At 39.5% G+C, this 14,126-nt stretch overlaps 1 protein-coding gene across 4 annotated transcripts in view; it reads right to left on the bottom strand.

Moving 5' to 3' along the window:
* Positions 1-14,126, bottom strand: part of LOC138750293 (microtubule-actin cross-linking factor 1-like) — a 36,442-nt gene that overhangs the window by 17,395 nt on the left and 4,921 nt on the right. For 3 of the 4 annotated variants that reach the window (XM_069912392.1, XM_069912394.1, XM_069912393.1), the window contains exons 2-5: positions 8,604-8,813; positions 4,108-4,336; positions 3,559-3,875; positions 2,528-2,695 (exon numbers count right to left, since the gene is read on the bottom strand). In XM_069912392.1, the coding sequence (XP_069768493.1) occupies positions 2,528-2,695; positions 3,559-3,875; positions 4,108-4,336; positions 8,604-8,813 (924 nt within the window). Of the gene's footprint in view, positions 1-2,527; positions 2,696-3,558; positions 3,876-4,107; positions 4,337-8,603; positions 8,814-13,806; positions 13,864-14,126 lie in introns of those variants that run through there. The other variant, XM_069912395.1, reaches the window with a different exon arrangement.

Genomic DNA, 14,126 nt, shown 5'->3' with positions numbered 1-14,126 from the left:
CTTCCTCTTCTTCTTCCTCTGGGTTGGCCATCTGTTGTTTCTTTTTTGCCCTTTCCTTCTCTTCTTTCTTGTTTCTATTGTCTTCTGTGGTCTCTTCTTGCTGCAGGTGTTCTGCAGCTGTCGTTGCCGGCTGTGGAGATCGACACCCCAGCTGGTCCCCCCTCCCGTCGGTGTGTTTTTTTCATTCGCATCACGCATGCGCGATTCCTCGCGCATGCGCGGTTGCGCACTTTTACTCGGCTCAGCGAGCCATTTTTGTAGTCCATTATTTACCGACCTGAGGGAGCGAGTTTCTCTCTCCGCAGCGGGCCTCTTCGGACAGGTAAGGCCTTCACCTTTTTCCTCCTTTGTCTTCTCTTCCTCTCTTCTTACCGTTGCTTTCAATTTTTCTTTTTTAGTCGCCATCTTCTTTCCACCTTTATACTCACTTTTCTGTAACTTTTATTTCTGTTCCTTTGTGTTTTCCTTTGTTTTTCCCGACTTTTCTGGAGAGGGCTACTACTCCATCACGTGACTCCTCTCGACCACAGCTTTTCTCCATGACCATCAATCCCAGGCCATTTACTGCAATAAATGGTCCGACTTTTCTCTGACTGCATGAGCAGAAAAGCCCTCCACTTCAGAAAAGCAAAACTGGAACTAGTGATTTGTCTTTCTGATTCAAATTCCAATTCCTCAAACATCAACTCCAGTCAACATGATGCCATTAGTTTAGTTAATGATGGAGAAGGATAGGTCTGGGACTCGGATTGAGGTTCTAAATTGCAGAAAGGCCAATTTTGAGGAAATGAGAAAGGATTGAGAAGGTGTTGACCTGGAAAAGTATATGCGGGGTCAGTGGAAGACCTACAAAGGTGAAATTTGGAAAGTACAGACTTTGCATGTTCCTGTCAAGATTAACAGGCTTAGGAATCATTTGGAAGTAGAGAGGTGTGCAGCAGGTATAGACATCACAGAGCAAATGAGGTGCTTGAAGAGTATAGAAAATGCAAGAAAAATCCTCAATGAAGTTATCCTCAATGAAGATAGAAAGGCTATCTGGTTGATAATGCGGTAAATTGGATCAGCAAGTTTGCAGGTGACACTAGGATTGGAGGTGTTGTGGACAGCAAAGAAGGTTTTCAAAGCTTGCAGAGGGATCTGGACCTGTTGGAAACATGGGCTGAAAAATGGAAGATAGAATTTAATGCAGATGAGTGTGAGGTGTTGCATTTTGGAAGGACAAGCCAAGAAAGGACATACATGGTAACCAGTCGGGCAGTGAGGAGTACGATAGAACAGAGGGATCTGGGAATACAGACACCTCATTCTCTGAAAATGGTGTCACATGTGGATAGGGTTGCAAAGAGAACTTTTGGCACATTGACCTTGATCAATCAAAGGATAAAGTCTAATTTTCATTGGTGAGACCCAATTTGGATTATTGTGTGCAGTTTGGATCACCTAACTGCAGGAAGGATGGCAATTGTGCAGAGATTGACTTGGATGTGGCCTGGACGTCAGGAGCAGAGTTGTAGGAAAAGGTTAAACAGGTTATGATTTTATTCCCTGGAGTGTAGAATGAGGGAAGAATTGAGAGAGAGATTTAAAATGATGTGGAGGACAGAGTAAATATAGGTAGGCTTGTTCCACTGAGAGCAAGTGAAATACAAACCAGAGGACATGGGGTAAGGGTGAAGGGGATAAATTTAGGGGGAACATGAGGGAGAACGTCTTCACACAGAGTGAAGAGGTGGGAGAGTGGAACAAGCTGTCCGTTGAAGTGGTGACTGTGGGCTCAGTTTTTAATTTGAAAAGAATTTGGACTGGTACATGGATGGGAGAGGTATGGAGGGCTATGGACTGGGTGTGTCAGAGGGCCTCGGCAGAAAAAGGGTTCGGAACAGACAAGAAGGGCCAAAGGGGCCTGTTTCTGTTCTGTAATATTGTAAGGTTCTATGGTTTGAATACTTCTTTGGAATAAATCAATCTCTGCCACTTTGCAAACAAATCTTACCTCCAAATGTGCTCCAAATCACCACTTTCCTCCCACCTCCCTTCCCCTGTTCCTGAAACCCCCATCTATGGAGTTATCGTCTCTGCACCTGATGATTCCATTAATGATTTGCTGAGATTTTTTGCTCTGCTGTTATAATCTTGGAGGTCATCCAAAATTCTGCCACCATATCCTTAGTCACCAGGCCCCCATTAAACATGGATAAGGTCTGAGGAAACCCATACTGAAAATAGACACACAATGAGAGCAGAACTGTTTGGCTTCTTTGTTACAGTTTCCAATCTTGCCCCCACCATCTGGAAGCAAATTGGCTGTTGGATCTTCATCAGGCTCCCATTAAAACCTGATCAAGGTGGAATGAATGGAGCTCAACTTCCTATTTCAGGTGCCAAACTTACAACCTCCCATGTGGCCTTCACCACTGTTATTGGATGTGCACATTAACATTAGTTCAAAGCATTAATTATTCTACTCGTAAATTAGATTAAGCAACATTACACAGTGATTTATGAAATAACAACTTTAATTTACCATGACATTTTCAAGTTCTTGCTGCAAGATTTCTGGATTAGAGATGGCCTCCAGCTGAACCATTCGTCTTTCTGTTTCAATTCTCTCTAGCCACAAACGCAGCTCATCTGCCTTCTCTTGCCATTGTTCAAACAACTTTTTGCCAAGACGGGTTCCAAGTCCAATGCACTATAGAGTGAAAGAAATGAATGAGTATGTGGATTTTTAAAATGTACGATTTTGTGATGCTATCAAATATCGAGTGTCCAATCGATCCAAAATGAGTCAAGCGATACATTACTGGTCCATCACTTATGCCAACTATAATTTTTTTGTTCCCTGCATCAAGTTTTTTGAGGGTCACAGACAAAAAGGCAATGTTCACTTCTCACCAAAGATGAAATGCCTGTTACCCTGCCGTACTGTTCCATTTTCTTATTATGTCAATAAATCTTTTAATTAATATTTTGAGTTTGCTTTCAAAATAAACTGATAGTCAGGAATATATCAGAAGCATTGAAAACCTTCACAAATTTAGTGTGTCAGTGAAGATTAGACAGAAATTCTTTTGGGGCTGGGCTTGTTCCAGCCGAACACGCTGCATTTCTGTTATGCCATTCAAGCCTCACCGTTGAGTTTAGGAATATTGAACCAGCGATGTGACCTTTGTGGATTGGACACATTACACCTTGTTCAGTGACAAATACACGTGGGAGGCCAGTCTGGAAAATCTTCGCCAGTTATGATCTGTTCGACATTTGATTTTATTAAAAGGAAATGAGATCACGACTTATTTTCTGCAATGGTCTCTGTCCAACTTGAGTGAGTTCGGCCACCAAGAGAGCTCCACAATACTGGAAAGATTTAATCATTGTTCCTGTTCTTCATGGGTATTATTAATAACAGCCGCAAACCTTTTCCAGAGCCACTCTTCTAAGACTAAAACTTACACAAGTTGCTCAGTCTATCAAAATGCTCTCAAGTTACTGATCTTAAGTAAAATTGGAGTTTAAATGCTATTAATCTAAAAAAAAAATGAAGATATGTCATACTTCTGATCGAAGTGTGTTGAAGCGAGCATCGGCGCTCTCAACCGTCTCCTCCACATGTTGGCTTATGGCATCAGGATCAATTTGGATCTTGTAGCTTTCAATTGCATTCCTGATTTCAAAGTGAAAGGCAGCATCGATGACACTTTTCCAAGATCGTCTGAGGTGTCTTAGATCCCCTTTGTGAAATTGAAGATCTTTGAAGAGGAATTGCTGCTTCTTAAGTTTGAATGTCAATGACGTGGAGTCAAATTCCCCAGCTTTAATCTTTGTTAGTTCCTTCTCCAAATGACTCATGAATGTTTCAAATTCATCGTGATCTGTTTAAAGGAATATAATGGTCAAATAGTTAAATGTTTTAAAGCATTCAAAATGGTCAAAAAATACCAGATTATCTAGACTTTGATACATTGACAGGATCCTGTAATAATTACAAGTTGGGGTTATTCCAAACCACATGTAGCTTTCTGTTGTCTTACTTAGAATTCTTTTCAACTCTCAGTAAATAGTATTTTATAGTAATCTGGAAAATAAATGAAAACTTTCTCTCACCTTTTCGGAACTTCTGCAATTCTAGATGCAGATCCTCAATCACGTTTAATTGAGAATCTGCACTTGATAAAGCGGATTCGTACTCCTCCATCAAGACATTCAAGATCTCCTGCAGTGCAACTTCCTCGTCTCGCAAAGGGTCCTGGACATTTTGTTCCAGGAAAGTCTGAGCTGCCTCTGTGGCCAAAACCAACTCTTGCTCTTTCCGGGACAACTTTTGGTGATGTTCCTAGAAAAGAAACAATCCTAGGTTCATTTTTATTGCTCCAAGTTGTCTTGGGGGAGGTAAGGTTTCTATTTATTGCATTTGCAATTGAAATAAAATATTCAGGTTTCCCAATTTATTAAAAATCAGGGTACCAAAACACCCTTAAATACACATAGGAAACGTATTTCAAGTCAAGAAACCTAAACGGTTTTATCCTTTCGGAGGTTTAATCAACTACCGTGATCTACAATTCTTTGCTTGTGTCAAAGGATGAATCCTGCTGAGATGGAATAGAATATATTCCATATTTAATTTGACTGACAAGAAAATAAATCCTCTCCTTCAGTATTTGTACACAGTCCCTTCCCCGTCAAACAGACTTACTTTAAACTTAAGCACATTAAACTTTTGTCATTTGAATGATCTCATCCTTACCTTTCCATTCAGGGATTTAATATTCTTTCATGATTTAAAAGAGAACACGTGAAATCTAACTAGAGTTGACTGTGATCTAGTCAGGAGAATGTGAACTAATTTGTAACTGTGTAAGAATACACCCTTCTCACTGTAGTAAATGTCGTGCACCACTGTGGGGTGGATGTCTATGTATATGAGTGTGTGAACAGTTTCAAGAGATGGTGGATCTTCTTGTCTTTTTTTCTTCACTGGTATCACTGTTTCCTTCACCCCAGACTTGCACATCTTCGCCCAGTGGTTTGCTATGCCGTAGGCTCCACATTCAGAACCATATGCGGGGCAATCATTTTGGTCACGGAGGGGTGTTGTCTGCTGCCCTTCCTACAGGTCCTGGGGGTGGCACTTTTCTGATTGTATTTTTTATAGCATCAACCCTTCCTTCACTTTGCTGTGGGTGGGTCTGCATTGATAGGGATTTCATTTGTGTCCTCGTGGATTCGAAGACTCTGCCTGTTTCTATATCTTTGGCCAGTTTCAAGCTATCCTTCCCTATAAGAGACTTTTGCATTCAGGATGGGCATATTAGTGGATCAGCTAATCTTTCCTCTATATCCTTCCATCTGCATTTTGCAGCATTAGTTTTTGGTGTAGTAAGGAAGTTAGTAACAGTCTCATCAGTCTCTTACACAAAACCTTGAAATTCATTGCATTCAAGTCTAGGATTAGAGCTGAGTTCAAGGTGAGAAACAACCTTTGCAAATATCTGCTCTGGATCATTTTTCTCCACCCCGTAAGCTCTCAGCTATTAAATAAGTCACGGCCTGGCTCCCCTATCCAGACATGTATAGCACTAACCTTCTCCTCGCTGTTGCATTTTTAAAATAGCTTTTCACTGCTAAATTGTACATCTGCTGAAACGTTTTCAACGATTCAACAATATCTTCAGCCTCCCGTCCATCACTGGGTGAACTGCTGTTGCACCAGCCATTCATTTTCAGGTGTACTTTTTCTCTTCTTCCCCGTCAGATTTCAGTCACTTCCAATCCATTTTATAGTTTTATTCTTGACCACTGCCAACATGTTCTGTCTCCGTGTTACCTGGGAGGATTCTTAAATAACTTAGAGATGCAAGATTCAAATAACAGAAGGGAGTTTACTTACTGATGCCTTCTACCATCTCAGGAAACTGTTCACACTCATACTCATGTATAGGTGCCCCCCAGTAGTGCACGACGGTTACCACAGTGAGAAGGGTGTATTCCTAGGAAGTTACAAAAGAGTTCACATGATCCTAACGAGATAACACACCCGTCTCACTGTCGTAAATGTCGTGCACCAATGTGGGGTGCATGTCTATGTGAGTATGAACATTTCCTGGCATGGTGGAAGGCATTAATAAGTAAAATCTCTTCTGCTATTTGAATCTTGCATCTCTAAGAAGATGCAAGATTCAAATAGCAGAAGAGATTTTACTTCTGCTATTTAAGAAGCCTCCCACACAGAGACATAACAGTGACTTTATTGTATTTATCTTTACCATTTTGTTCAACATCCTTTGGACTTGACAAGACTTTATTCAAGTCACCTTATTCCAAAACAAACCAGGCTGTCAAGCACACACAGGGCAATAATTTGCATACATGTTAAGCAATGCTTTACGAAAAGAAGATAACACCAATTGGTAAATGTTTAAAGATCTTTGCTCTTTTTTAACGATGAAAATCTGACTTGAGCACTGCATATTAAGGAATGACAAACATGAAAATCTATCCCCATTTTAGTGAAAACATTCTGGGTAATTATCATTTTCACATTAGTACTTCAAGATGCAGGTGTCCCTGCCAGGGCCCAAACTGATTAGTTCTGCCTCACTGCCGGCAATGTCATCATGGACCACCTTCTTGAATAGCTGTCATGCTACTTGTCAAGTTCTTTCTACAAAGTTTTAAGGTTGGGAGTTCTGAATTTAGCCCCTGAGAAGGGATAGGAGTGTGGAGGGGAATCAGCAGGTAGTAATGTTCCTACAGACCTACCGCACGTCCCTGTCCATGTCAGGTGGCACCTCTTTGGACATATTCTTGGAGTCGAGTAGATGTCGTTCACTCCGTTGATAGGATACAGGACCACCTCAGTGGAGAGAATGAATGGAGGGCCAATCAAGCCAACTGCTTTGCTCTGCTGTTAGGGTCCTTGGGCCCTTTGGGAATTGTGCTCATCCAGTCAAGTGCGGAGCAAAGGTTCGCCACCTACTGCTTGACAGGTAGCCTCTGATCTGCTTTGGTAATTACAGTACTCAAAATGGCTGGTCTATGTTAGGACCACAGTGAGAAGGAGACCTGGAGTCATGTGACAACACCCAAATGAAGTACCATTATGCAGGTTATTGGTGAACAATGCCACTTTATGTCACAGTGTGTGGGCCACACTTTCCATCGGGCAGCTGATTATTAAAGTATGGCTCTGTCCTGCTTTTGGTAGATGGACCAGATACCAGAAGAATTTGCCACTTTGTCAGAAGGATGTCAGTGCATCAACTGTGACAAGAGGTGCAAAAAAATCTAGACTGAACTTCTTCAGTACTTCGAATGTGATGGAGTCTGGTCCTATTTGCACTTGGTGTTCCAAAGTAAAATAAATGGGGTGAAAGTGATTTCTGTGATGGTGTCGGAAGAACCTGATGGAACATGCTAGAAAGTGTCTTAACCCCAACTTTGTTATTCAGAAGCTGAGGACTACCTCCACTGAGAATGAGGAGACCCTTGGTCCCTCTTTTCCTGTTTACTGTTCATGATCCAGCCGGAAGGATGACAGAGCTCAAATTTCATCAGCGGTTAATTCTGTCTTTGGAATGTTATTTTTTTTTCTGCATTGCCTGCCCACTGTCCAATGTTGTAAGATTATCAGTCTGGCACCTCATGTGCATCTGCATTCCCTATTAAACCATGGTGATGACTTGTCTTGGTTGTAATGGGAGAACTAACGATGGTAAGTAACACTTTCCTGCTGCAAATGTTAAAGGCCCATCGTACCTTTTGGCCACTGTGATTCCAGCTGTCAATTTATTCTGAATCTATCCCATTTAGCACAATGGTGCTACCACACATCAGAATTGAGGGAGCCCCTGGAGAAACATGGGATGGATCTTTCTGCTCCTGCTGTCACCAACAGTTGCTTCAACAACAGGAAAATTGTGGTAGTGAGGGGTTGTAGCCTTACTCACTCTCTTTTCCAAACCAATCCCTAGATCTTCACAAGGATCTGGCCTGGTTGAGTGGACGAACAGTGACGTTGCTACGCCAGAATTCATTCCGGTGGTGTATGCTTCCTCAACCCTTTTTGGTTGTGAATAGCTTGCATGGCCCATTCAATGGGTTATAAAGAGTTAATCACATGAGTGGGTGCTGGAGTTATCAAAATAGGGGAGGAGGTTCTTCCCTTTACAACATCAATATCCACATTATATGAGAAAACTGCATTACTGAGGTGAAGAGTTTTTGTTAAGAAGCTGCCATGGTGAGATTGTTAGTGAAGGGCCTCTGTGACCATCGTCAATCACTGCCCCTTCACTAGTGAGTTAATCATATTCCCGTCATCTCTCATCACTTGCATGACTGGGCCAGAGCAAAGAACAGAAAGTAGGACTGAGTTAGAAAGAGGATCTGCTAGATCTTTGAATAGGATTGGGAGAAGATCGTCAAAATTCAATTCAACATTATTTAGAAATTGTGTTAGTCATTATTTAAGTGAAATTTAGTCAGTCGCCTTTCATCAAATCTGTACTGATCAGAGGTTCTGATGAAAAGTCCAATCCAAAATATTTTTACAATTGTTCGAATATACACTTATCCAAAACACCTGGAAGTGTTCATACCTTCAGGCCTTGCTGGTGGTCATTCAGTCTTTCGCCCATCTCAGCAAATGACCCCATCGCATCGTCCTCTTCCTCCATCTGGAAACCATCACCTAATGCGTAGAATTCGTCTTCGGTGATATGAACTCCATAGTGACCCTCGACTGCCAACCATTTCAGAAGATCACCTACTGTCTTCTTATGTTTTTGTAGGTGATCTTCTGTTGTTTCCTACAAATTGCAAAATCCTGTTAGTTTGAAGACGTGTTGTACTTTCCTGGCAGCAATTCCATATTCCCTCATCTATTTGCAAACCCTTGGGATTGAGGAGGATGTGAAACCACTTGAGTGGAAGATGCCTGTTTATAAACAGGGGCCATTCCACACCATTTCATCGGAATATGCACATGGGCAACACGTGGTCTTGCCCAGTCTTCGATCATTACGAAAAGGATGGTACTAAAGACCAGCCTTCTATACACACACACGGGCATCAATGGAATTCCGCTTCATCATTTCCCTGCTCATGTCTCCCTAACACTGCCTTCATTTCTCGGGCCCCTTCGTCTAATCCCTCCCCTTTCATTTCAAAGGCCTTCTCTGCGTCTAAAGCAACTGCTACTGTTGGCGCTTTACTCCCTTCTACTGCATGAATTAAGTTAATAAATTTACAAATATTGTCTGTTGTGCGTCTTTTTTTAATAAATCCAGTTTGGTCTAGATTTACCATTTTAGGTACATATTCTGCTAATCTGTTTGCTAATAGTTTAGCTATTATCTTATAATCTGTGTTAAGTAATGATATTGGTCGATATGATGCTGGTGCGAGTGGATCTTTCCCTGCCTTTGGTATTACTGTAATTATTGCTGTTTTACATGAATCTGGTAAGCTTTGTGTTTTGTCAATCTGGTTGATTACTTCCAGGAGGGGAGGAATTAATAAATCTTTAAATGTTTTATAGAATTCTATTGGGAATTCATCCTCTCCTGGTGTTTTATTATTTGGTAGTTTTTTTTTATTATCTCTTGTATTTCTACTATTTCAAATGGTTCTGTTAATTTATTTTATTCCTCTATTTGTGATTTTGGTAGTTCAATTTTAGTTAAAAATTCATCTATTTTGCCTTCTTTCCCTTCGTTTTTAGTTTGGTATAATTGTTCATAGAATTCTCTAAAGTTTTCATTGATCTCCGTTGGATTATATGTGATTTGTTTGTCTTTTTTCCTTGATGCCAATACCATTTTCTTAGCTTGTTCTGTCTTAAGCTGCTATGCTAGGATTTTGTGCGTTTTTTCCCTTAGTTCATAATATTTCTGTTTTGTCTTCATTATGTTCTTCTCCACCTTATATGTTTGTAGTGTTTCATATTTTATTTTTTTATCTGCCAATTCTCTTCTTTTAGTTGTATCTTCCTTCATTGCTAATTCTTTTTCTATATATACTATTTCCCTTTCCAACTGCTCTGTTTCCTGATTATAGTCCTTCTTCATCTTGGTTACATAACTTATTATTTGCCCTCTAATGAACGCTTTCATTGCATCCCATAGTATAAACTTATCTTTCACTGATTCCGTATTTATTTCAAAGTACATTTTAATTTGTCTTTCAATGAATTCTCTAAAATCCTGCCTTTTAAGTAGCATGGAGTTTAATTTCCATCTATACATTCTTGGAGGGATGTCCTCTAACTCTCTTGTCAATATCAAGGGTGAATGGTCCGATAATATTCTAGCTTTATATTCTGTTTTTCTTACTCTATCTTGCTTACGAGCTGATAACAGAAATAGGTCTATTCTTGAGTATGTTTTATGTCTACCCGAATAATATGAATATTCCTTTTCCTTTGGGTGTTGTATCCTCCATATATCCAAAAGTTGCATTTCTTGCATCGATTTAATTATAAATTTGGTTACTTTGTTCTTTCTGTTAATTTTTTTCCCAGTTTTATCCATATTTGAATCCAAATTAAGGTTGAAATCCCCTCCTATTAATATGTTCCCTTGCGTATTTGCTATCTTCAAAAAAATATCTTGCATAAACTTTTGATCTTCTTCGTTAGGGGAATATACATTGAGTAGATTCCAAAACTCCAAATATATCTGACATTTTATCATTACATATCTCCCTGCTGGATCTATTATTTCCTCTTCTATTTTAATTGGTACATTTTTACTGATTAATATAGCTACTCCTCTTGCTTTTGAATTGTACGACGCTGCTGTTACATGTCCTACCCAATCTCTCTTTAATTTCTTGTGCTCCAATTCAGTTAAATGTGTTTCTTGCACAAATGTTATATCAATTTTTTCTTTTTTCAGTAAATTTAGCAGTTTCTTCCTTTTGATTTGGTTATGTATTCCGTTAATATTTAAAGTCATATAGTTCAACATAGCCATTTCATACTTTGTTTATCTTCCCTTTCCGTTTCTCCATCATCACCTTTCCTTCTTAACCATTTCTGTTTTCTTGTTTTGAACACTTTATAAGACAACATTTCTAAAACATCAAAAATTTTCCTTATTCTCCTATTTAAAACTTCTTTAACCCTATTCTCCCCTCCCCCTCCTGAGTTGCCCTTTATCTCTTGTTGGGCAAACACATCTCCCCTCTCCATTTGGATTTGCGAATTCACTCGCCATTGTCAACTGATTTTGCAGTGACCATAACTCATCCCCACCCAGCCCCCCACCGGAAAAGATTTCAATTTTCATATGTAACAAAGGTCACTCTTTTAATTCCCTCCTTATTCCCTCTATTCCCTTTCATTCCCTTATTAATTCTTATCTATACCCTATATATTTTCCTCTAAATACGTATACATTCATGTATACACACACATACATACACATCTACATATATATATATATATATATATATATATTAATATATATTATATATATATATCTATATAATATATATATACATATACCCATATACACACATACATATAGTTCGTGGTCATTTTTACTCTCATTACATGTCTTCATCTCTCTGCTTGTTTTGTAGTTGTTCTGCAAATTTTCGTGCTTCCTCTGGATCCGAGAATAGTCTGTTTTGTTGCCCTGGAATAACTATTTTAAGTACCGCTGGGTACTTTAACATAAATTTATATCCTTTTTTCCATAAGATCGTTTTTGCTGTATTGAACTCCTTCCTCTTCTTCAGGAGATCAAAACTTATGTCTGGATAGAAAAAAAAATTTTTGACCTTTGTATTCCAGTGGCTTTTTGTCTTCTCTTATTTTCTTCATTGCTTTCTCCACTATATTTTCTCTTGTTGTATATCTTAAAAATTTTACTAAAATGGATCTTGGTTTTTGCTGCGGTTGTGGTTTCGGGGCTAATGTTCTATGTGCCCTCTCTATTTCCATTTCTTCCTGTAATTCTGGTCTTCCTAGGACCCTGGGGATCCAATCTTTTATAAATTCTCTCATATTCTTGCCTTCTTCATCTTCCTTAAGGCCCACTATCTTTATATTATTTCTTCTAATGTAGTTTTCCATTATATCTGTCTTCTGAGCTTACAGCTCATGTGCCTCTTTAACTTTTTTATTAGATTCTTCTAATTTCTCTTTTGTCCTCTACTTCCATTTCTACGATTATTTCTCGTTCTTCCTCGGACAGGTAAGGCCTTCACCTTCTTCTTCCGACGTTCTTTCTTCTTCTCTTCTTCCCGTTGTTTTCGACATTTCTCTCTTCGCTGCCATTTTCTTCTCACCTTTATTTTTACTTTGTTTTAAATTTTAATCTTGTACCTTTGTGTTTTGTGCGTTTTTTTTTAACTTTTCCGGAGAGGGCTGGAATTCCCTGACCGGCCACTACTCCATCACGTGACTTCCCCAACTGGATCATCTTCAGCTGTCATCATTTTCTTAGTCACAGACCTAGTTACCGCACATGCAGGATATATCTCACCATCCTCTCTAACCACATCCTTACTAGGCCAATTTGTCAATCTTAAAACTGACCCAACTTTATTCTCTGACAAATCATTCCCCAGCAAAAACGAGACACCTTGCATGGGTAACTCCTACTACAACAGTTCCTTTGACTAATTCTGAATTTAGCACAACCTTGTGAAGCAATATTGACCCTACCTCATCTCCAACACCTTTAATCAAAGTTGTCTCCTCTGTGTCTGTCCTTTGATCCACAGTTAAAACGGTTTCTAACAACAATGACTGAGCAGCCTCAGTATCTCTAAGAATGTTAACTGGAACCTGTGGTTCTCCCTCCTTTATTGAGACAAAGCCCTCTGACACAAAAGGCTTGAAAACATCCATGACCTACTGATCAGGTTATGCACCTCTGCTCTCCTTAAATTCCACTGTTTCTGTATACATGGTTCTGGTTAAACCTGTTTTTACCTTTTCTGTTTCAAGACTAGACAGTCACACGACCAGCTTTCTTACACAAATGGCATATAAATACAGAAGTTCTGTCCTTTCCTACCTTTCCTTCATCTTTTTACTGAACATTTTCTCCAGACTTTATTTCAGCCCTACTATCCTGCTCCATCCTAACCTTATGAACAGGTTTATTAATCTGGTCCACATGAGCTCTCTGAAAATGCCTATTATTCTGGAATGTCCTTTTGTGAGTCTTCCTCAACAAATTTTCCTTCACATGTAATATTTCACTATTATAATCCTCTACGTTTGTACTTTTCTCATCCAATGTTTAACTTCAACAATTTTCAATGCCTCAGAAATAGCCATCACTTCCTATTTTCTCACCTTCTGCAGTTCTGCAGGTGATGGTTGTAACAAAAATGTATCAACATCCATTGCTGCAGTTTTTCCAGACACAAGCTTTCTGTTAGCTTGTAAAAATAGCCTGCAAAAACATCCCAATCAACTAATAAATCATGAAACTGCAATGTTCAAATCCTAAAGGATGAGCCCCCATAAAATGTTACGGAGTCCAGATGACCCCAAAAACCAGTAGCAATAGATATGCACGACAACACAGGGTTATTTAAACAAAAGTAGTTTAGAATTTTATTTGAACATGAAAACAGAATTGAACTTTAACTTATTACTTAACCTACCTAACCCAATTAATCCGCCCTCAAATACTAAGTGCAGGTGAGTGTAATGTGTATTGAAGATTAGAAAAGTTCTTTGGATCACAGTCCTGGTTGCAGGCAATTCTTGCAACAGTGCTCATACATTAGCATTAACAAAGTTCACCAAGCTTTGGTGTTTAACAGACAAATGGTTACCACTCAGAAGGGCTCTTGCTGGTTTTCAGAGAGAGAGATTCCATTTCCAGAGCATCTGCAACTGATTACTTCTTAATTAGTCTTTCTGACAGAACTTTCCCCCTTCAGGGTTCTCCGGATGATCTTTTTCTTTCAGGTCATCTTTCAGACCATCAGTCTTCTCCTTTGACCAGGCAGCCTTCCAAAGTTTGGCAGCTTGTCCCTCTGGAACAGATTTCTCTGACTCCTTCTCTCTCACTCCCTCCCTCTCTGAGAGCAAAGCTGTTCTAACTCTGCCTGCTAACGCCACATGCTCTCCTAGGCAAGCTGTATGTGGATAC

This window comes from Narcine bancroftii, unplaced genomic scaffold, assembly GCF_036971445.1.
Source record: "Narcine bancroftii isolate sNarBan1 unplaced genomic scaffold, sNarBan1.hap1 Scaffold_113, whole genome shotgun sequence".
Classification (NCBI taxonomy): Eukaryota; Metazoa; Chordata; class Chondrichthyes; order Torpediniformes; family Narcinidae; genus Narcine; species Narcine bancroftii.
This window is presented reverse-complemented; position numbering and strand designations above follow the sequence as displayed.